General features: G+C 42.7%; 1 protein-coding gene across 1 annotated transcript in view; it reads left to right on the top strand.

The window, feature by feature from the left end:
* The window catches only part of USP24 (ubiquitin specific peptidase 24), a 134,761-nt gene extending 115,682 nt beyond the window's left edge, over window positions 1–19,079 (top strand). The window contains exons 56-66 of the mRNA XM_019625979.1: window positions 337–429; window positions 2,008–2,110; window positions 3,730–3,851; window positions 4,707–4,820; window positions 6,809–6,874; window positions 8,723–8,789; window positions 10,355–10,433; window positions 12,524–12,599; window positions 13,011–13,097; window positions 13,465–13,575; window positions 16,340–19,079. Of these exons, the coding sequence (XP_019481524.1) occupies window positions 337–429; window positions 2,008–2,110; window positions 3,730–3,851; window positions 4,707–4,820; window positions 6,809–6,874; window positions 8,723–8,789; window positions 10,355–10,433; window positions 12,524–12,599; window positions 13,011–13,097; window positions 13,465–13,575; window positions 16,340–16,402 (981 nt within the window). The 3' untranslated portion in view covers window positions 16,403–19,079. The remainder of the gene's footprint in view (window positions 1–336; window positions 430–2,007; window positions 2,111–3,729; window positions 3,852–4,706; window positions 4,821–6,808; window positions 6,875–8,722; window positions 8,790–10,354; window positions 10,434–12,523; window positions 12,600–13,010; window positions 13,098–13,464; window positions 13,576–16,339) is intronic.
* Window positions 19,080–21,451: the final 2,372 nt, after the last annotated feature.

The following is a 21,451-nucleotide window of genomic DNA, read 5'->3' as shown; positions in this document are numbered from 1 at the left end:
TAGGATATGGTTTTATGACTGTTAATTCTTAAAAACCTTAATTCATGGATCATATTACTAACAAGAATTCGGATACAGTTTGGTGTACTTATTCATTGACCACAGAAGTCTGTATTAAAACTAGTGTCTAATTACATGTTTTGTAGCCATTATGAAGCAATGTGAGACTGTTGGAACTCGAGTTTTTTTAATTTGATTTTTAATAGACATTTTCTGTATGTAAATTATAACATTTAAAAACTTACTGACTCCTTAAAACTTCTCATGTAACTGTTTTTAAAACTAATTTTTGTCTGGATAGGAATATAATTTGTCATTCTCAATATCTTATAACAGCAAGGTATTAGGGCTGGAGACCTTCTCCTGAGGCATTCAGCTCTGCGACACATGATCAGCTTTCTGCTGGGGCCCAATCGACAAAACAACCAGGTAATACCTACTGTTCCAGCCCAGTGATGGCCATGGTTGTCACAGCCACTTGGTTTCTCTGTGGGTGAGACATATTTTTAATTTCATTGTAGTCCAGGTACTGGTACTATATAGACTTTAAAATTCTTTATAGTTCAATTATTTGTACAGCTTTTTTGTAGCGTTTCCTAGTAATAACCCATGGAAATGACTAATTGGAGTATCAGTCAAAATGTGAAGTGTCATAGGAAACATGGGTTCTGACTGGGCAGATTCAAAAACCTGCAAGGAATGGTGGCATTGGGTCTTCCACTTGCTCTCTGGGACTGTGAACAAAGCTGTTTGGGTGATGGTTGCTTCTGGGGTGCTGATAACAAGGCCAGATTCAACTGTGAAATTTACTGTTACACACTGAAAGATGTTGCAGCAGATACACTACTACTTATATTCAGAAAATGAAAGGAAGTTGTTTTGTAATAATATTAGGGTTAGATATGTGAAAATGACTCTCCTGTTTAAAGTTTCTGTGTTGGTGTGTTTCTCCCATCCATTACACGTACATTTCTTTTGTTTGATAGATTAAAAAGACACAAAATGTGAACATGCAATAATGATAAATACTATTTATGGTATGCCTGTTATGTGCCAGACACAACTGGTCACTTTATATGCCATACCTCTGATACAATTCAGTAAAACAGGCAGTTTTATCCCCATTCTTAGGCAGGAGTTACAGCACAGAGAAGTTAAGTGACTTTTTCAAGGTCACAAAGCTGAAGCATTGTGGAGCCAGGATTCAGAACCAGCTCTGGTTTCCCCTGGATGTGATGCACCACATAGGAGAATTTTTCCCTTCGTTAGGAGAAATAGACTTGCTGCTTAGGCCTCCTCTCAGCTTCCTGTCGACCACCATGCTGCGAGGACTTTTCAGGGTTGAAAAGCAAGGACTGACGCCATAGCCTGCTCTGTGTAGGGATATTATGTGGAGATTTACAATATCCATTTTTCACTTCAAGCTCTTTTCCCTCAGGGACTCCATTGACAATGATGATTGACTTAAATTCACTAATTCAGCTTCACATATAATCAGTATTGTTTTACATTTATGGAGCATGTAGCATTGCGAACATTTTCACTTTTAAGGTTTCATTTGGTCCTCACACCCTCAAAGTGGGCAGCACAGGTAGGTTGTGTCTGCCATTACACAAAGAGGTTGGGCAGTGTTACGGGGAAGAACTTGCCCACATCCACACAGCACAGTGAGTGGCAGGGAAGGGCCAGGCCTTCGGACCTCCAGCCTCATGGGTTTTCCCCATTATACTGAGGTACAGGAAGATGACCTGGCAGATGGAAGCACTCAGTACCTAAACTGAATACATGAAGGGATTTGTTTTAGAATCTGAGTTAATATATCTAAGGGGAAAAACACTCTTAAGGTAGCTTAAAACCTGTGACTTTTTATACTTTGACCTCTTTTACTATCAAACGTTGAGAAGTAATTGTGGCCCAAAATATCATGAATCAGCACATCCTTTCCCTTCGTCTTCGTGGTATTTCTAACTGAAACACCAACATCCACTTTATGTTCTTTGACAACAGATACGTCGATGGAGCTCGGCACAAGCACGAGAATTTGGGAATCTTCACAATACAGTGGCTTTGCTTGTTTTGCATTCGGATGTCTCTTCCCAAAGGAATGTTGGTAAGCTTCAGCATACCTTTAACACAGAAAAATGAAGAGATGCCGAATTTATCAATAATGCACAAGAGCAATAACGTTAGCAATTAAAAGGATATTACTTACTTCTCTTTTGGCTATTTGATAGTTGAGGAGCACTTAAAATTTTTTGTTTTAATTCATGTTAAATTTCACCTTATTTTACCTAGTTTATCTCAAGAGAAAGTCAGTCATTTACTTGAGGGGAGGGATATTAACTGTTAAAAAAAAAACATAAAACCTCTAGAATTAAAAGCTAATTTGGACTTTATTCATTACCATAATTGACACAACTAATCCAGTGGTAAAATACCCAAGGTGTGGGTTGGAGTCTTCTAGCTGTGTGAACTTGACCAAGCCACCTGATCCTCAATACAAAACGGGAATATTAAAAACATAACCCCCCAGGTATACTGAAGATTAAGGTTAAAGTACTTTGTAAAAATAAAGGGACTTCAGATGTAAATTAAGTCTTTGAAATGTATTTGAATATAAGATGTAGTTGGTAGCATTTCCTACTTTGTCACCCAGAACCAATAGTTCAGTCCTCATTTAATAGAGCAAAAGCACAAACTGTCCTATATCATTATCCACTGTTCTAACCTGTGTGTGTGCTATGTTTTGGGGAGTGTGTGTATGTGTGTGTGTGTTATGTTTTTATACTGTTGCTAGGCCTGGTCATGACCGTACCAACAATTGCAATAATAACACAACAAAGCAACTAAAAAGTATTCAGTGTTTTCTGTGTTCTCTGCCTTTCCGTGGTGCTTTAAGTTTATTCATTGTTTATAATCCCCTCAAAAAACCGATGAGAGGCGTATTATCCCCTTCTGTAAATGAGGAAACTAAGATAGAGGTTTGATAGCTTCCACAAGTCTCACAGCTAGTAAGTGGCATAGCAACCAGTATGTGAATGCAAGCCTCTGACCCCAGAGGCTGTAGTAGGGTTTTACTGTCCTCCAACCAGTGAGATCTGCACACAGGAAACCAGATAAAAACCACTGCACATCACTGATCTTGAAACCCTTAATGACTCTAAAGTGACATTGGTGGAGCGCTTGGATAGTTGTGAGGTAGAGTTTGCTTCCTAAATCTGATTCATTCATCAAAAGACAAGGCCACGTATTTCATTTTTCAGATACGTTTGTAAAAGAAAATTACAGTACGAGTCCTTGTTTTCCTAGCAAATGCGGTGACCCCTTTCATGCAGTTGATTATGCTTAGCGAAGGTGGTGTTGGCCATTATTTGAGGACAGTTGTTTGAGGAACAAAAGTTTCATGTCCAGTGTCTCTTCAGAGTCATATTGGACATTTTTCTTCATATATAATTTATATTTTTGCTTTTTTGAAGGATTGTCTTGGGTGGGAATTACTAGGACTCTAGAGGTCTTACTAGTCAAACATACAGCTTAGGCAGGCATTGTAAGAAATCGGTAAACATTTTCTCCTTTTTACATGTCTGGCTTCCCCGCTGGACTGTGAAGGAACAGGCTGTAATACTCAGCAGTTGTGTGTGTGAATCTTCACAGAATCTCTTTACCTTGTAGATGGCTGTTTCATGAAATAAAATCAAGTGAGACAGGTTTTGTTTCTTTGGTCTATAGCTCCTGGCATATTTAAACAACGGCCTCCGGTTAGCATTGCCCCCTCAAGCCCCCTGCTGCCCCTCCATGAGGAAGTAGAAGCCTTGCTGTTCTTGTCTGAAGGGAAACCTTACCTGTTAGAGGTATGTATTTGTTCTTCTAAAACCATTTTCTTTTTATTTCTCCCGCATGAGGAAAAACACCTTTTGTTATTAGTTATATTTTCTAATGAAGAAGAGTACTGTGAAGAGAAGAAATGAGTTTTTCAAATTAGTTTTTCTTCTTATGTATGTATCAGAAAAATCAGTTGAGAATATTAGTCCTCTCTGCCCCCAAGAATTGGACCTCCACGTCCAGCCCAGATCATCACCCGCTAGGTCCCAGGGGGTACATGGCATTTCACCAGCCACAATTATTATCAGAGGGTTTTGTTCCCAGTTTCTCTTGTGTGTCCCTGGTCCTGGAATACTACAGCTCTGAAGCACACATGATTTTAAACCTCGGGAGTGTGGGAGTGGGCTACTCACAGCCCTCACTGTGCACACACTCTGTGGCCTGTCTGCAGCCCAGATCACTTCGCCTTCTACCCAGAGCCGCCCTTTCTTGAGAATTTAATCTTGCAGTCCTTCTGTATGAACAGTATATCATACTGGTTTTTTAACAACATAAATGGTACTGTGCTGTGAATCTTCTTTTTTTATGTTTAACGTGATGTATTTTTTGGATCTATCAGTAATTATTTTAAGTGGGGGAACATTTACCTTTGAAAATCGGATGAAAATGACTCCCAAGAAAAATGCATATTTGCACAAAATTGTGTTAAATTTCAGACAGACCTAGATGCCCTGAAATCTCTCCATAGGCCTCTAATAGTTAAGAAACCCGATTTTCAGGCAGTGTTGCTGACAGTAAATCTGATTAAATTTCAGTTAAAGCCAGAAAGAACCTATCGACAACTGACAGGAGAAAAGCTTATTTCTTTTATATCCTTCCACTAGGTAATGTTTGCTTTACGAGAGCTGACAGGCTCACTCTTGGCGCTCATTGAGATGGTGGTGTACTGCTGCTTCTGTAATGAGCATTTTTCCTTCACTATGCTACACTTCATTAAGGTAAGACCGCACTTAAACCTAGTGATAGCCTGGTAGCCAGCGCTTGAGACTTTGCTTATTAGAAGCAGTCCTTTGCTTCTAATTAGTATGCTTCTTTTAATAATCTTAATTGTTCTTCCTAATCATAAAAATAATATAGCCTTCTCAAAAAAAAAATGAAGAATAAAGAAAGAACTCAGAATCCCATCATTCATTGATGATCACCGTGAACATTCTCTTACGTTTCCCTTTTATTTTCTGTGCATGTATTTTAACATAATTGGGAATTTATTGTCTTTATGATTTGGTCTTTTTTCACTTGACATTGTAAGTATTTCCCATATCATTAAAAATTATCTGCAAATATAATATTTCATCCTTTCATGTACCATGATTTACCTAACCGCTCCCTTCCTAATGATACATATTTGCATTTGGTTCAATTTTTTACTATTAAGAATACTTTATAGTTCATAATGCTGTAGTCACCATTATTGTGTAAAATGTTTTCCAGTCACAGATTAATCCCCTCCCACAGCATTTTAAAAATCAAAAGCAGGTTTTTATCACCTTCTGAAATAGTGATATAGTTCATTATGAAGCTCTGATCAATATAATAATTACCACTACTTATGCTGTAGTCACTCGATATCACACACTTTGTGTGTTGTAGATATATACACAAAGTATATTATATATTTAACTCAAGGAGTCTGATGAGGTAGATACTATTATTATCACCATTTTACAGCTGAACAAACTGAGGCAGGGACTAAATAACTTGCCCAGGGTCACAGAACTAGTAAGCAGCAAAGTGGAGATTTGAACGTGGGCCGTCTGGCTCCAGGGCTGCACTCTTAACCATATTGTTTACTGCCTTTCCAGGGATTACTAGAAAAACCTTTAAGCCTATACACATACTATTTTTATTAGTTTTTAATCTTTAATTTTTCATTATATGACTAATCCATGACTGCATTCTTTTTGTGAAAAATTAAAACATACAAATAAGGCCAAAGTCCACTTTGACCAACACCAGCCAGTGTTTGTCCCCTCTCCACCTTACCCTACAGACCAATACTGTCACATCCCAGGCTTCCTTATGTAAGTGTGCACCATAGGTAGTTTCTGCCCACAGAATTTCTGCCGCACCCTCTTAGCTGCACCAGGATTTGCAATAATGATACACGTAGTGTTAACAAACAGCGGTAATAGATGGATTGTCTTCCAGCCCTTACTAGATTGTGTTTTGCCCTCAGCCTTTTCGGTACAGACCTGTATCAGAGGTGGCTAAGTTCCTCTCTTTCCTGTTTACTAATTATATGACCTTGGGCAATCTCATCCTCTGCAAATGGGAGCAAGTGTGACTTAACTTCACAGATTGTGAGGATTCAGTGAGGTGCGTGGTATGTGAAGTGCTTGCCTAGTACCAGACCTGACACCTGGGAAGTGTGGTACTGTAATGCAGTGCCCTTTTTAGTTCGTATCCATAGATGCATAAGGTTATTAAAATGCACAGAGCAATGTGTTTTCAGAACCTTGCTTTCTTCACTTAGTGTGTCTTGGCAGATTTTGCTATTTATCAGCTGACTTTTATCTTACATACTTCACTCATAGCATACTTATCGCAGAGTATTCTCATTTGCATTCTCATAGCTACACCAGCATATTCTGGGAAACAAAATAGGATAGGTATAAATGAAATGTAAATGTAAATTTGGGTCCGTTTGGTGACTTAAAATTCTCTTCTTCTGCCCTTCCCCCTCTCCCCTTCCTAATTCCTTAGTAAAGTGTCACAGAGCGTTGCAGCTGGGAGGACCACAAAGGTGGTTTCAGTTCCTAGATTTAGATTTGGGGAAACTGAGACCCAAAGAGAGGAACTGACCTGCCCAAGGTCAGCCAGATAGTGGTAGAACTAGGGCTTGAATCCAGTGTTGTTGACTGACACTCCTGTGTGGTTTCCACTGAAGACTTAACTGGAATTTTTATGCTTTTAAAAAATTTTTCAGAACCAACTAGAAACAGCTCCACCCCATGAGTTAAAGAATACGTTCCATCTACTCCATGAGATATTGGTAAGTCATAAATGTTCTGATTCATTTCTATTAGGTGTGTATTAGTCAGCATTATTTACAAATAAAAAGCTTTGTGTCCTTCTGTTTTTCCATTCATTTAGTCTGCACTTACTGAGTCCTCTTCATAGCAGTCATTTTTTTGTGCATGACTGATTTAGAAGTGAGCGATAATAAAACTCCACCTCATAGGGGCTCACAGTTTAGTGAGGGAGCTAGACAGTCCACAAGCAATTGTAGTGCAGAGAGCAAGGGAGTAATGGATGGCCCTGCTATGGGTAGGAAACGACTAAGCACAAATATCTTGTTGAAAACTCACAGTAACTATCAGAGGTAAATTGCTGGCTCTACAGATCATTGAAATATTAAGGCACCGTTGATTGGCTGATTGTCATCGTGCTGCTAAAAGCATTATTTAGGAGCCGTGAAACTAAAATGTAACTGATGGTAGGATACATCCCAATTTTGGAAATATAAAGTGCAGGGGGAAAAAATTCAGCTATAATCAGTGAAATGCAGTATCACATTGGAAACTGGAACTTAGAGAGGTGGAGTGATTTGCCCACGGCCATCTTTAATAAGTTACAGACCAGGATCTGAGCCAAGCAGCTAGCTCCCCAGCCCATGCTCTCCACCTGCTTTGCTTGTGAACTGGAAGTGGTATGACAAGGAGTGGGAACTGAGTTGGGCTTGAGGAAAAGAAGTCCAAACCAGATCCGGAAAGGCTTCAGGTACCAGTGCACGTGGACTTTGTACTGCAGGCCAGAGGTTGCCACTGGTGCCTGGTAGCTAAAATCTGTCTATATGTCTGTTTGATTTGGCCCAAACGGTTTTGTAACCTCTGCTGTCAGTGCTGGGGAGCCATGGAAGGGTTTTAAGCAGGAGAGTTATGTGACCTGATTTATGTGTTAGAAGAATTCCTCTGGCAGTGATTTTGAAGGATGGACTAAAGAGGGAAACAAGGTTGGACTTGGAAGACCATATAGAAGCCTGTGGCAGTGGTCTGAGTGTGAGCTATAACAAGGCCTGTACTGAGACAGAGTAGGAGGGGGCAAAGGACAGAGCGAGAGGTGTTTGGGAAAGAGAATCAATAGAATTTGGTGACTGCTTGTGAGCTGATGAGAGAGATTAGCCCAGGGGCACCTTAGGGAGAGCGGGGAGGGACTGGGTTCCCATTAGATCCCTACAGCTTTAATGTACGCTTTGGCAAAGGGTAGACTTTTAATTAATACTTTTGAATAAGGAAATACATCATGAAAACCATTTACAAAAAGCCTGTCTTTCTGGTCCTTTACCTCCTTTTGGTCCAAGTGCTTTTACAAACTTTGGAAGGTTGTTGCTCCACAGGAGTAGGGCTGTGTATGGTTCTTCTGCTCAACAGCAAACCCGTTTAGTTACCTGCATGGTGCACAGCTGGCTGACAGGCACTAGAAATACAGTGAGAGCGAGACAGACCCAGCCCTGTGTGGCAGGGCATAAACCTCCACATCAGCTGATAGAGCCGGCATCGTAGCAAAACTTGGACAGGTTTTTGGTAAATAAGTGAGACCTCTAACCTTTGGGATCATGAAATATATGTCCGTATAACCCAGAGAACTGTAGGTGGTGTTGGTAAGAACACATCACTAGGAAATGAATGGATCCTCAAACGTTACTTAATATTTCCCATCTTGAGTTTAAAATTTAAGATATTGTTGAGATATATGGCAGTGGCATTATGTTTGTTTGTATTAGGTTTTGTTCAATTAGAAACAAAATTAATCTCTTGAATTATATATTTTTTAAAGGTACCAGTGACTCTAACACAAGTTTCTTCTTTCATTGACCAGTCTTGTTTCCTTCCTCTCAAAGGTCATTGAAGATCCTATACAAGTAGAGAGAGTCAAATTCGTGTTTGAGACAGAAAATGGATTACTAGGCAAGTATGCGCGGCCTTGGTAGTAAATGTACAGATACCTGTTGTCGCATCCGGCCTCCCCCCTGACAGGTCTGCCCCCCTCCCTGGCACATATCAGCGCATGGTCCAGCCATTGGGCTCCCTCATCGCGTCGTGAGGATTAAAACCAGAGGACCTCATCACCCTGGACAGGCCTACTTTTAGTCAGTAAAGTGCAGCTTGAGGTCTTTTACTGGGTCAGATAAGATTTAGAGGCACTGTGACTTTTTTCAACAAGCCAAAGGCCACTTTGTTTATTTATTTTTTTAAATTGGAGAATTGGGGGAGGGGAACAGCGTTGGGGAATCGGGGAAGGGAAACAGACAAGTTGCTGTCCTTTTGTTCTTCAGTCTAGTTGCGGAGGACGTTGCTTCACTGGCCCATGTTGGTATTATCATTGTGCTCTTCCTGGCTGAGGCAGTTGCTCGCCGGCCATTGGACGGCGGCTCACGGCAGCTCTTGCCGGCTGCCAGCCACTCACGGTAGCTCACGGCAGCCCAGCTCCAGGTCGAGCTGTTGTTCACCATCTTAGCTGTAGAGGGCACAGCGTCACTGGCCCATGTGAGAACCAAACCGGTGGCCCTGCTGCTCAGAACTCGTGCTCCCAAGCCAACTTCAACCAACTGAGCCACTCAGCCGGCCCCAAAAAGCCACTTTCTGATGCAGGAAATCTTTTGTTTAATTCTGTAGCCATTGGGGAGGAAAAAGCTAAAACCTCAGACTCGGGATATTGTCAAGTTCATGAGGTGATTGGTTTTTTACCTGTGCTATAAATGCACCAAAATTTCTCTTGTCTACTTATAAAAGGTTTTGGGGAGTTTTCTTCTTCAGAAGACTAAAGTGGCTTTAGTGAGCTATTTCTTAGAAAAAGTTTGGTTAAAAATAGCCTTATTCAACTCCCACCATCCACTTGTATTTCCACTTTATCTGAGCCATTTTAGATTTTGCTATGTGTTAAGAGAAGATTTAGGACCTCCTTTCATTGCACAAAAGAAACAAGCTAAAAAAAGTTCTGTAGCTACAACATTCTAGCCACCCCCGCCCCAGAACTGTGTGCTCTTCTCAGAGCAACCCTGAGCTCTCTGGCACTTACAAACCATACACACCTCAAGAGCAGGGACGAAGTATTATTTACCTTTAAATCCCCATAGCCCAGAACAGGAAATATTTGTTGGACTGAACTAACAGCATGAATTTCCATTTATCAAACTAAAAAGTGTTATAACTACTCTTCCTTCTGTCAGTGTGGTGGATGGAAAAGTTTGGAGATCTCTAGGTAAATAATCAGCCAGTATAAATTTTAATTCTATTCAGTTCTCCTAAAAGTCAAACTTCACCATCACATGTTTCTTGAATACCACTTAGTGTTTCTAGTCATTAGAATTTGGGGGATTCTATTGATCAGCGCCACCATGCTTTTAATTAAGTCCCTTATCTGCTTATCAGAGTAGCTTGTTGTACATTTTCAGAACGAGAGAGCTGGTATTACTTGGACCTGCTGTGAGTGCATTGCGTGAATGTTGACATGTCCTCTCCTCTCCCTGTAGCTCTGATGCACCACAGTAATCACGTGGACAGCAGTCGCTGCTACCAGTGTGTCAAATTTCTCGTAACTCTTGCTCAAAAGTAAGTACTGATTCAAAATGCAGGGAGGAAATGGTGTTTTTAGCTACAAGTCAAATATGATGAGAAAAAAATCTGCCTTGTTTTAGTACCTAGAGAGTCTGACTCAGGGCCTGCTTGCTTGGATGGTATAGAAACCTATTCAAATGATCTCAAAGAGACGTGAAGGTGAGGTGTTAAAAGAGTAACAGATCTTATGGAATCCAAGAAAAAAGGCTAATCCACCACGCTTTGTGCAGGAAGGGCAGGAATCAAAGCGGACTTGGGGACCTTAACAGCAAGAGTCCATGTGCCTGCACTCGCGATATCTTTCATTAGTGTAAATTAACTACCAACTCTTTCAGGTTCTAGGTCCCCACTTTCAAAATAGCCTCTCAAGAGACAAAATCATGTTACAGCTGCTTACATTTGTGAACCCAGGCACTGTGCTAAATGCTTTGCCTGTATTCTCATTTAATTTTTGCAACAGCTGTGAGGTTAGGTACTGTGATTAGACCACATCACAAGTGGTCTAAGTGACATGCCTACAGTCAGAGCTAGGACTTGAGCACAGGCTGATTGACTGCAAACAAAGGTTACTTTTTCTTTTCTATTTAATTGTGGTAAAATATACATAACATAAAATTTACCATCTTAACCTTTTTTAGGTGTACGGTTATGCCATTAAGGACATTCACATGCAGCCATCACCACCATTCTTCTCCAGAACTTTTTTCGTCTTCCTCCCTGACACTCCGTACTCATTAAACAATAACTCCCCATTCTCCCTCCCTCCAGCCCTTGGCAGCCATCATTCCACTTCCTGTCTCTATGAATTTGACTACTAGGTACCTTATATGAGTGGACTTATATGAGTGGACTCATACAATATTTGTCCTTTTCTGACTGGTTTATTTCACTTAACCTGATGTCTTCAAGGTTTATCCATGTTGTATCACATGTCAGAATTTCCTTCCTTTTTTAAGGCTGAATAATATTCCATTGTATGGATAGACCATATTTTGCTTATCCATTCACCTGTTGATAGACACATGGAAAGCAAAGGTTCTCAATGTTAGAAGGAGCCTTAGTGGTTTGCTGCTTTAGTGCCCCTGTTTGGTACATGGGCAAACAAAAGATCAGATCAGCGCGACTGCATGATAACCCAGGGTTATTGAGCAGACTACACTGCCACCTCTGAGTCTTGCCCTGAGCCTTCTTTATAGCTTACTTTATTTTGCTCCAGATATTTGCTGAATCTTAGGCATGGGTATTACCATCCTTGGACTTGTACCAAAATAAGAATGAGAAATCTGTTGAACTTAATCTGCTGCATTTGAGGATCCTAAGAAGATATAAATGAGAGCCCTACTGAAATAACATATGAACATGCATTTTCCAGATGATACAGCATCAGCATTGTGGACACAGATGGAGATCATCCTGCCACAATTGTGGGTTCATTAATTAGGCTTGATATTGGCAGCACATTAGCATAAGTATTTGCCCAAGAGTGGCATTTCCAGGTAGTGTTGGGGCCACAAAGTATGTCTGATGCCAGCAGACACACAGCCCAGATATCAGTGTCTTTATATGTGTTTCCATATCCTTCACATATACATGTTATACACACACTAGTGGCAATATCACCATCAGTACTGTCTTTACATATGAAGGACAGCTTATTGGATGGGCAAATAAAAATGGAACAAAAAAGAGGGGCCCTGAGACCATGTTTAAAAATAATACCATTCTTATTCAGATCACAGAAATGAAAGACTAGTTTGTTTCTATCAAGAGATCATTTATTAAATGTATAATTGTTTGTGGGGGGTTTTATTGTTGTTTTCTTCATTTTTCAACATTGAATTTTAAATAGAATTGAATAGATGAATTAGAGATATATAAGAAACTTTTCACTTCATATTTACCTTTGACTGCCTTTTGAAGTTTAAACATGTGAACTTTCCCAAGCCAAAAATAAATTTAATATAAACATAACTCAACTTTAATGAAAGATGCATTTGTGTTTCAAAATAAAAAGGTGCTATCAATTAAACAAGTATATTTGCCAAGAAAGTATTTGGCTAATAAAAATCTCCTCCCGTTGCCAGGTGTCCTGCTGCTAAAGAGTACTTCAAGGAAAATTCCCACCACTGGAGCTGGGCTGTACAGTGGCTTCAGAAGAAGGTAATTGCATTTGAGACTTTTCTGGCTGTACCAGGAATCAATAGCTGGATGTCTTATCAGGAAAGATCTCTTAAACTTAATTTGAGACTGGCCTCAAGGTATTTTCAGACTTCAGACTTTTTTTAGTACAGTTAATACCTATTTTTATGCATTAAATTTGTGCCTTAATACATGTGTCTTAACTTTATAGGAGAAAAAGTAGGGATGATTATATAAGAAGTAGCATTTTACTGAGCTTTTGAGAGTAGAAGTGAAATCTTCCAGGAAAGAACCTCCTGATGTGACAGAAGGTCTGGGTAGATTTATTTGCTGCGTTAGGTGCTTTTATACTCTACTACTTAATAGTAGAAATTGTGGACTCCTGTGCGCTTATTTGTCATCCGTGATGGCATTTTTGACCTTCCATCTCAGATGTCAGAACATTATTGGACACCGCAGAGTAATGTCTCTAATGAAACATCAACAGGAAAAACCTTTCAGCGAACGATTTCAGCTCAGGTGAGGCTTATCTTTTTTGGTTTTGTGTGGTTTAAAATCCCTCAGGTAGGACTTTTAGTGTTTCTCAGACACTGCAGCCTCAGAGAAGAGAGTTATAGGTTGAAAATGAGACAGGGCAGAAGAAATGATTGAATTTCTATGACAGGATACCAAGTTGGTGTACAGTTTGCAAATTATTTGCCATGAAGAAAAGCGGTGTGCATTTGTCAGTCTGGCCCCTGTATGCCAGATAGGTTGAGGGGTGCTCTGGGGGCTGCCATGAGGGCACCACCCTCCAAAGGTCAAGTAGAAAGGTAGTCTTCCTTGGCAGTGCTGCTGCCACTGCATAGTCCCTAACATTTTCTTCTTATGTTTAAATCTCCCGCAGGACACATTAGCATATGCCACAGCTTTGCTGAATGAAAAAGAGCAATCAGGAAGCAGTAATGGCTCAGAGAGCAGTCCCGCAAATGAGAACGGAGAGAGGCATTTACAACAGGTATAAACTGTAGGCATGTCCCTGTGCGAAAGGGCAGCGCCTACTGTGAAGTTTTCTAGAAAGAATGTTCATAATCAGGAACAAAGGAGACACCAGCTCTGCCCTCCAGTGATCTCTGCTTCCGAAGTGGAACAGTGCTGCACGTAAAATTCATACAAGGCTTTGACCTCTGCCTGTGGCTGGCTGTTCTAATCAACGTGGAGATAGTCCTGATAAAGCCAGGCCACGGCTGTGTTCGTTCCAGCTCGTTCACCTCCTTCTGCTGTGTTATGAGAAACCACCCCCTCCAGCTTTTGCTTTCACCAGCCTTCCTGGAAACATGCCCTTGGAAAGAAGGGCCTCGTGCCATTGAAATGTACCTACTTGTCAGGGGAGTCAAAGAATAATTTGACGCTTACTTTAAAAAAAAAAAACATTTTCAATACTAACCACCATAGTAGAAAAAGGAGTGAAGGGCCGGCCGAGTGGCGCAATGGTTAAGAGCTGGCTTGGGACGCCAGAGAGCCCTGGTTCGGATCCCACATATTAGGGCCAGTGACACTGCCCTCTACAGCTAAGATGCTGAACAACAGCTCGACCTGGAGCTGAGCTGCTGTGAGTCGCCTGCGACGGCTTAGGCTGCAGCCCCTGCTGCAGTGGGTTGCCATGGGCTACCGTGTGTAGCCAGCAGCCAGTGTGAGCGGCCAGCAGCCGCAGTGAGCGGCCGTCCAGAAGCCGGCGACTGATCTGCCTCACCCGGGAAGAGCGCAATGATGGTGCCAACTTGAGCCAGTGAAGCAACGTCCTCCACAACTAGACTGAAGAACAAAACGACAGCAACTTGTCTGTTCCCCTTCCCCTAATTCCCCAGCACTGTTCCAATCCTCCCAACTCCCCAATTAAAAAAAAAAAAAAAAAAAAGGAGTGAAATACTTATTGAACACCTACTATATGCCAAAAAAAAAAATGAAGCAGGTATAAAGGTAATGACGTGTATGTGTCTTTTCTCTCATCTGTAACCTTCGTGAGGGCAGTTTCCTCTAGTGCCATCACAGTGCTTGCCAGGGGCCTCATTAAATGAATATTATTGATGCTGTGTGTGCCTTTTTTTAAAAATATTTCAGATCATGATAACAACCTTGTGAGATCACTATTACCCTGATTTTACAGATGGGAAACTGAGGCTCACCTACTTTATTTGCAGAGAAAATAAAAGCTATCGAAGAAGCGCTCCTACAGCTGCTGACTCCCAGACGTACAGCCCCCTGCGAGCCCCCGTCCTCATCGCTGCTCTTACAGGAGGGCTCCCCCTATCACCGCCATCCTGTCACAAACCGCACTCGCCCCCTTTCTCTCTCTCTCTGTCTCTCTTCCCGCCCCCTCTCTCTCTGGTATCTTGTACGTCTCCCTCCCAGCAGTGTTGGGACACACTCAGTTCTCTTCTATCTTTTAAAAAAACTCTCCCCCTTATTTCTGCCCCGTTTCCTCGTCACAGCCTAATGTCTCCAAAGAGTTATCAGAACTTAACTATCTTCATTTTCTTCTCTTTCATTTCGCCTCTTCCAGGCTGACTCCCTCCTCTCCAACTCAGCATCTGGGTGACAGGTGGCCTCATCTGAGTGACCATTCAGCAGTATCTGACTGCTGGCCACTCCTTCCTTTCTGAAACACACTCTCCCAGGGCTTCCATGACCCTCGCCCTCCTAGTTCTCCCACCCCTCCGGCTGCCCTTTCTCAGTCTCCTGCCCGATTCTGCCCCTGCTGGGCCACCAGTAGATGTGCTCAGTCTCTGTCTTGTGTCCCCTTGCGGCTTTCACACAGCCCTGCCCGAGTGCCGGACACGATCATCCAGCTCTTCTTCATGTCTCCACTTGATGTGTCTCAAAGACACCTCACACCCAGCATGGCCAGCCCCGTCCTGCACCAAGGCTGGTCCTCCCTCAGCGTTGCTCATCTCACAGAGAGCACCCTTGTGTTCAGGGTGCCATCCTGGACAGCTCCCTCACACGCTGCAGTCAGTTTCACCGATCCCAGCGAACTGATCTTTTAAACATCTCCCATCCATCTGTTCCCTCGTCATAAGCACCTTAATCTCCTGGATGTCTGTAAGAATCTGCCTGCCTCCACTCTTGCTTATGTCTAGTTTGCTTAAACCTTTCAATGGCATTTCATTGCTATTAGGATAAAGGCCAGAATTCTCAATGCAGTCCTGCTTGATTTGGCCCCTGCATACCTCTCCCGTCTCCTTTTCTGAGTTCTAGATACTGCAGCCTTCTTTAAGTTTATCAAATATACTTCCTTCCTTCCACCTCAGGCCCTGCCCCACTCACTTTGCAGAGAGACTTTCTCTGCTCCTCCCCACCCCATCCCCAGCTAGATCAGTTAGTGCATAAAGCAAAGGCCACACAGCTGGTGACAGGCAGAACTCAGACCCAGGAATGACCCAGAGCTGTCTGGCGGTGTGGCACAGTGTCTGGCACAAAGCAGATGTGGGGACGGCCAATGCCTCTCTGCTTTATTGCATTGCTCTCCAGAGCTCTAATGAGAGCTGCCTGCATTGTTGCGTGGTGGCATTGTGACTTTATGAGAACAGAGAAATGAAAGTTTTGTATAATCAGGAATTGCCAAATACAGGGTGTTACATTTTACTACCCTTTGGTAAACATGAAGTTGTTAAATGAGGACATGTTTAAACTATAGAACACCAGTAAGTCAATTGGCATAGAAAAAGCTTTTTCTCTAACTTGACTATGTTTGAACTTAACTTCCTTTTCTTTTCTCAAAGGGTTCAGAATCACCCATGATGATTGGCGAGTTAAGAAGTGACCTTGATGACGTCGATCCCTAGAGGCACGTGCACAGCAAAGAATGAGGAGTCAAGTCGCAGTTATGGGATGCTCAGCACCTTTTTGAAATCAGAATCTTGTCCTTGAACCCTTTAGAAGAGCCTGGAGATGGGACTGGGAGAGCCGGCTGTGGCTCTGGAGGCGTGTGTTGCTGAAGAAAGCGCTCTTAGGCCAGAAGGTTTGGGAGCTGTTTGGCGGTGGGAGAACTCCAGCCTGTGGATCAGCTGTCCCGGGGCACGATGCATATGTGGATTAACATTTCTGTGGAGATTTCATGAAATAAAGCCAATGGCAGACTTTTTTTGTTACATGAACATACAAGAGTGAGTGAGGGTAAAGCTGTTGCTTTCTCTATGATGCTACAGAAAAAAATTCCTTTGGTTTTTATATTTTAAAAAAAGCAAGCTGCCTTTAGATATGTGGGGACAAATTTTTAATCTTGCAGTAACATTGATTAGGGATACCCAATTTAAAATGATGTAAAGATATGTGGTAAAATTCCTTTTCGTTGTAAAATAGTAAAGAATTCAGTTTACACAGACCTTTGTATTTAATATGTCTCCCTATTTGTACAGAATTTCAGATGGGTCTGGATGAGAAGCCCTAGGCATAAACTTGGATCTTGATGAAATGTTACCAGGATCAAAAATTGGGAAATTACTAAGCTCTTTAAGGTATTTTTTTCAGATACAATTGAGATTGAAAAGAGCAATAAAAAAATATAAAAATGCTGTGTTCTCAGAAGTACAGGGTGCATTCTTTAACATCAGTCACTAAAGGAGTTATAAGTTTTTCCCAAAACAAATTTTAAAAACAGCAAAATAAAAAGCACTTTAAGATATAATTTTATTTTGACTTCATAAAATCATCTTTTTAATGCTTGGAGACATATTGAATAAACTGTAGTCTTAAATCATGTGATCTGCAATCATTTGCTTTTGCTTAAACATAATTGCTGAAACCCTTGGTACTGGTTGTACATGAAGTTAAATATTTGAGTTGGGAGACACTGCTTTGTGAGTTTCTAGTCATTTTAATGCAGACAAGGAATTTGAGACTGTTTCTACTCAACATGAGTAATTAACACTGAAAAGATAGGGACAGGATTTATTTTCCCAGAAATAACTAGAAAGCAATTAAACAACCATCCATTTAGTTGTAATTCCCAAGTATAACACCATTCACTCATTCAGGTTAGGTACCAGCTCCCCTTTGCTCAAGTGGAGATGGAGATACGCCAACATGTTTCATGGACTTTGTATTTTGAGTTGCCGCATTCGTTTTCAGTCTTGTTTTGCCTTCATTTTGAGTTCTACCTTGTTTTCAACTCACCACGCACAGAACTAGGGGAACCTTAGGAAGTGCCAGGTTGCCACTGTCAGATTTGCCAAGTCAAAGAGGTGCGGCCAGCCCCAAGTGCCTTTTTGGTGGCTTCTGCATTACATGGACATGTGACAGGACAGTCAAGTCTTCCTGGTTGTGCACTGTCAATAACTCAGTCATTTTACTACTGAAGGTTGAAGTTACTGTGCAGCCAATCTGCAGCATATAATCATGTTGACTTCCTGCAGGATAGTGGTGGCTTTTGTCAAAGGCATTGAGTAGATGGAGGGGCCAGGGGGTACGAGCAGAACTGTGCCCTCAGAGAAATGGTTGGAGGCAGTTGGCAAATTTTTTATGGTTCTGATGTTCTTGCAATTTTGAATGTGATGTTTTAAAATTGATTTTGAGTATGTAAATACTCCATGTCCTACTGTTTTCCTCTACCCCGCCCTTACCCTCCTCCCCATCACCATCCTCACCAAACGATTGTGTGGGACACGACATTGAAATGCCGGTGATGAGATGTGTTGGGATATCATCGCTGGCAGCTGCACTCAGGAGCCCAAATGCAGGAGTGAAATTGCCACTTCTAGTCCCTTATTTCCTATGGAAACCGCCTTCCACACCCCAGCACCTGCTGTCCTCACTGGAAAGCTCCATCAGGACTGCCGTCACTCTTGTGTTAGTTTTGCTTCCGTTGCTACCGCAGTGCACATCCCTCTCACTTTGCCAGTAACCACTCGATTTCCAATGGCTGCAGTCTACGAACCTGCTGATGACTTTTTTTTAACGTAGTACAACAAAGTGACAGTTGTGACAGGCTTACCTTGGAAGATTTGTCATTTTTACTGCCAATTTTTTGGATGAAGATGTTTTTATAAATCCTTCAAAATGGTCTACAAATCGAGTAGGAATTGCACAACTAACTCAATACTGTGTGTTCTCAAGAAGCTCCCTTCACGAGGCCCACCGTAGACAGCCGAGTCTGCACATTAGAGGCATTCCGGGAAAGAAAGCAGTGATCCTCCCAGCGAGCATCGCACCCATGACTTCTCCGGGAGCACTCACACGGTCACTGACAACTAGGACGAGTCGTAGGACCTAGAGCACCGCGTCATCAGACTTACCCAGTCTTGCCCCGCCCTCCCTGCTAACATCGATGTGTGTGCAGTTACCTTCTGAGCTTGGAACAAGCAGGCTGGAATTTTCCTCTGCTACCTCTTGTGTACAAAATCTTGTTTATAAAATCTCAAAGGGAAGTAGATAGACTGGGGAAGAATCTTAATTCTAAATTTGGTTTATGAATGGCAGCATTCTTAGCTTCTAAGGGTATAAAATAAATTTTTCAAAAATGGAGAGTTTGAGTCTCACCAACATTTTTCTGCATGTATCAGGAAAAAGAGCGGGGGCGCCAAGGGTGTGAAACGGTGCTGTGATTTCTTTTGCGCTGTATACTGGGGTGTGAAGGAGGTCTACTCTTTAGTCATGAGGGGGTGATGGGCCTTGGTCTTCTAAGCCTTTTGCTGTTCTTTCCCCTGGATAGCCTAACCATTTGGGGCATTCATTTGCAAAGCTTGTTTAAGGATACCCAACGCAGGCTGATGACCGGCTGACTTCTCCCTCATAGCTTTCAAGTCTCCCAATGAGTCCCGAGCAGAAACCATGTCCCTGGTCAAGCCTGGTTTCTTGCTACACCCCACGGGTCTCAGTCTCACTCCTCGTGTCCTGCTTTTGCACACATGGTTCCCGTTTCCTGAGATATGTGCTGCTCCAGCCCTCCCAGTGCTCCATGCCCCGTCCTCCCCCACGCCCAGTGGCCACCTGCCAACATCTACAAGAACCAAGCCGTTCTCTGAAGTCAGAGCTGCCAGGTGTGGCTATCCAACGACCTGACACTTGATTCTGGGCTATTTGGGAGTGGAGAGGGTTCTCGCATGGCACAGCAGGCAGAGGTGCCAGTTCCATAGGTACATAGCTCTTTTCTTGCATTCGGGCCATTTCCACCTGGCAGCTCTTGAATGCTTGCCATGACACTAAATTGTCAGAAAATAAGAGTTTGGGAGGATTTTTGCCTTTGCAGGCAGATTCTCTTAATTATGATAAGGGCTGTTGAGAGAGAGGCTTTGCTTAAGACAGCTTCACTCGCCAACCTGAGAGTCGGGGGTTGGGAGGTCCCACATTGAACGGGACAATTATACTTTGCAAACTGGAAATCCTGAGACTACTTAATTTCAAATCATGAAAAGGGATCATGAACGTAGTATAACTTGTTACAGAAGCATTGGGCACTCACACAAGTAACTTATTCCATGAACAATGGACCTGCCACGCCCCATGCCAGGTACTGGGGAGAGGAGAATGAAAAGGACACAGGGACCCCAGGGCTCGGTGGCGGACACGGACGACAGAGCATCTAAAACACTGTTGGGCACATGTTACCAAGGAGAGGGAACCCTGACTACTTGGGGGACTCAGGGAAGCCACAGGAAGACACTTGATTTTATCTTAGGATAGGCATTGTACTTACCAAGTACTGGTCCTGAAAATACTAGTACTCACCAAATACTTGGTTTACTCAGCCATTCCACAAACGTATCAAGTGCCTAGTATCTGCAAGGCATCATCCTAGACAGTCAAGTTCCAGCAAGTGTCATGACAAGGTTGTTGTTATTTTTAAAAGTCCCCATATAATAAAAATGCTACATGTAAAACCCAGAAAAAATATCTTTTAAGTTACAAAAGCAAAAGAGGCCTAGAAATGCTTCTTGTTACAAAAACGGCAACAGAGAGAGCTGCTTACAAATACAGACCAAAAAGATAAATGCATGCTTGCTTGTTTGCTTGGGCTTGGTTGGGGGGAGCTCAAGGAGGGTGAGCTGCTCCACCCCTCCTGCCCCACCCTCAGAGGGCCTCCACAAGGGTCACAGTTAGTGGGGCCAGGGCCATTCACCCAGTGCTCTGTCCTTGATCACAGTGCAACCTCAGGTCTGTGTTCCCCTTCTCAGCCTCAGTGTTATTGATAAAGATGGAGTACCGGACCTGGTGCAGAAAAAGGAGTCTGGGCTTTAGAACCAAATCTGGGTTTACATCCTGGCACCACCTCACTTCCTGGCCATGCGAGCTTGGCAGGCACTCTGGTTCCCAATTGCTGCCGCCCTGAAGTGGAGATGACAATAAGTACTGTGCACGGTAGGCGACAGGACTGAGTGAGAGGGTGCATGGACCACGTGGCCCTACTGCAAACTGAAAGTCAGCCCTGGCCTGGTGTCTCCCTATAGCTCGATGCTGGGCGGACATCAAAGCCTGGACCAGAGCAGGGCCAAGGCCACTGGGAGAAACAGGCACAGCCCTCTGATCACCTGGGACATGCCTCCAGCCTCTGGCTGCATCGCACATGCTTCTGCTGGCTGAAGGGTTGGGGAGGAGAGCTAGGGATTTTATCAACAAAAACTATCTTCCAGGAGGTGAGTCCTAAGGACAGGAATGGGAGGCCCATGGAGATCACCAAACAGATGGAGATCTCTAGAGAAGGAGGAAGGACTTGAAATGATGTGTTGGCAGCTGACGGGCTCATTCTTCTGGTCTCAACGTCCTCATCTGGCCAATGGGCAGGATAGGCCCTGCCTTTGTCCCAGGGCTGCTCTGAAACCCTGTGAGAATGTGGGAGGAGCATTTTGGACATAGTGAAATGTTGGCCAGGGGTACCTTGTCTCCGTCCCTCACCCTGA

This window comes from Hipposideros armiger, unplaced genomic scaffold, assembly GCF_001890085.2.
Source record: "Hipposideros armiger isolate ML-2016 unplaced genomic scaffold, ASM189008v1 scaffold_647, whole genome shotgun sequence".
Taxonomy (NCBI): domain Eukaryota; kingdom Metazoa; phylum Chordata; class Mammalia; order Chiroptera; family Hipposideridae; genus Hipposideros; species Hipposideros armiger.
Note: the sequence above shows the minus strand (reverse complement) of the source record. Positions and strands in the feature narration are given on the sequence as shown.